Source organism: Solanum stenotomum, chromosome 1 (assembly GCF_019186545.1).
Source record: "Solanum stenotomum isolate F172 chromosome 1, ASM1918654v1, whole genome shotgun sequence".
Lineage (NCBI taxonomy): Eukaryota > Viridiplantae > Streptophyta > Magnoliopsida > Solanales > Solanaceae > Solanum > Solanum stenotomum.
In genome coordinates, this window is record NC_064282.1 from 4,839,137 (window position 1) to 4,840,863 (window position 1,727).

The following is a 1,727-nucleotide window of genomic DNA, read 5'->3' on the forward strand; positions in this document are numbered from 1 at the left end:
AATGGAAGAGAATTAATGTTAATACTATCACGGATAATTTCAATACTCTACTTTACTTTTTATGTCAATTGAAAATTAGAACTATTATTTCACTTCCAAGTGTTACTTCCCTAATCCCTCGTATGTTCTTTAATTCAATTTTCAGATTAATTTTAGAATCAATTTTCTAAAATTTATGATCACACAATGTTTTTCTTATTTATACTGATACTGATTTAGGGAAGGGGTAGGCATGTTTATTGATGAAATTTATAAGCTGCAATTAATGAGTATCAAGTCTAATGGAGATGGCCAAATCCATTCCATTCGAAGGTGAAAGTTCCAAAAGAATTATTTTCATACCAAACTTTGAACATGAGTAAAATAGTTTTGCCACTACATCGTAATTTTTACGCAATCTTTATGCAACCATTCCTATTTCAACACACTTCTTTTTTGCATTAACTTTGTGTGTCAGGTTTTATAAATTGCCGGTTTAAAGTTGGACTAACTAAACATTAAAACAAAAATAAATTCCCCTCAACAATAAACATCCAAAAAGAATCCAAGTGAATATATAATCCAAGTACATGTGGGAAAAATAAAGCCGCCATCATCATCCTCCTACTAATAAGCTAAAGAGATGACATTTCATATTAATATAAAATATAGTGGCAAAAGCAAATGAGCACAAAATCACATAGAGATTTCTAAATCAGCAAGTAGAGGAGACCCCATCCAAACACTATACTTCCCATAATCATATTTGAAAATCTCATATTGCCCTCCACTCCACTCTGCACAATAAACATGCATAAAAATATCAAGATATGTAGCTAGTATAATTAATCTAATATAGAGTTTTGAGTTTAATTATTGTGAGACATATAAAAAAGTTGGCACATGCATAAGAATCCAAGTAAATATAAAAAATATAAACTAAACATTTCAAGCACCATAAGATCTAATCTGATAATTAATATGCTGTGTTAGTCTGAGTTTTTAGTGAGACATGAAATGTTAGCACATGCATAAGAATCCAAACAAATACAAAATAGGGGATGTTTGGGGTTCAATAATGTGGCTCTATATTCTATCTCTATAGACTTTGTTACCCACCATTATTCTTTTTGTCTCTTCAATTATTTGTTCTACAAAAATACTATACATAAAAAAAGATGTAAATCTACATGAAAATAATTTCAATAACTTTAAGTTCAATAATATCATTAAATTGTGGAAAATTATTATTCTCCATTTTGATTTATATTACAGCAACAACATAAAACAATTGGAATTATCAAAATTTACCTTTTTTATTGGACAACTATATCATTATAACTATCAAAATAAAATAGATAAAAGTAATTGTTAATGGAAGAGTTTTTGGCCAAAAACACCCTTATACTATACCTTTTAACTTAAACTACATCCTTATTATATTTTTGTAAGCAAAAAACATCCTTTACATTTCTCAAAGTTAACAACTCTCATCCTTTCAATGCTCCACTGTTAAGAAACTAACGGGAGCTTCAAAATCATATGCAAAAAACGTGACTTTCACATGTCTAAAGAAAACACGAAAAGAAAATTTAAAAGATAAAAAAAAGTTTAAGAAATGCAGGATATATGTGCTCCTCCCAAGTCCCAACCCAAAGATGAAGAGGATTCCACTTACTAAACAAAATTCAGATTTTTAATAAAACGTGCTATCATCTACTGAAATAAATCATAAAAGTTTCATGCAA

At 28.7% G+C, this 1,727-nt stretch overlaps 1 protein-coding gene across 1 annotated transcript in view; it reads right to left on the reverse strand.

Moving 5' to 3' along the window:
* Window positions 1-499: 499 nt before the first annotated feature.
* Window positions 500-1,727, reverse strand: part of LOC125844348 (classical arabinogalactan protein 9) — a 3,226-nt gene continuing 1,998 nt past the window's right edge. Inside the window, exon 2 of the mRNA XM_049523692.1 lies at window positions 500-776. Within this exon, the coding sequence (XP_049379649.1) occupies window positions 690-776 (87 nt within the window). The 3' untranslated portion in view covers window positions 500-689. The remainder of the gene's footprint in view (window positions 777-1,727) is intronic.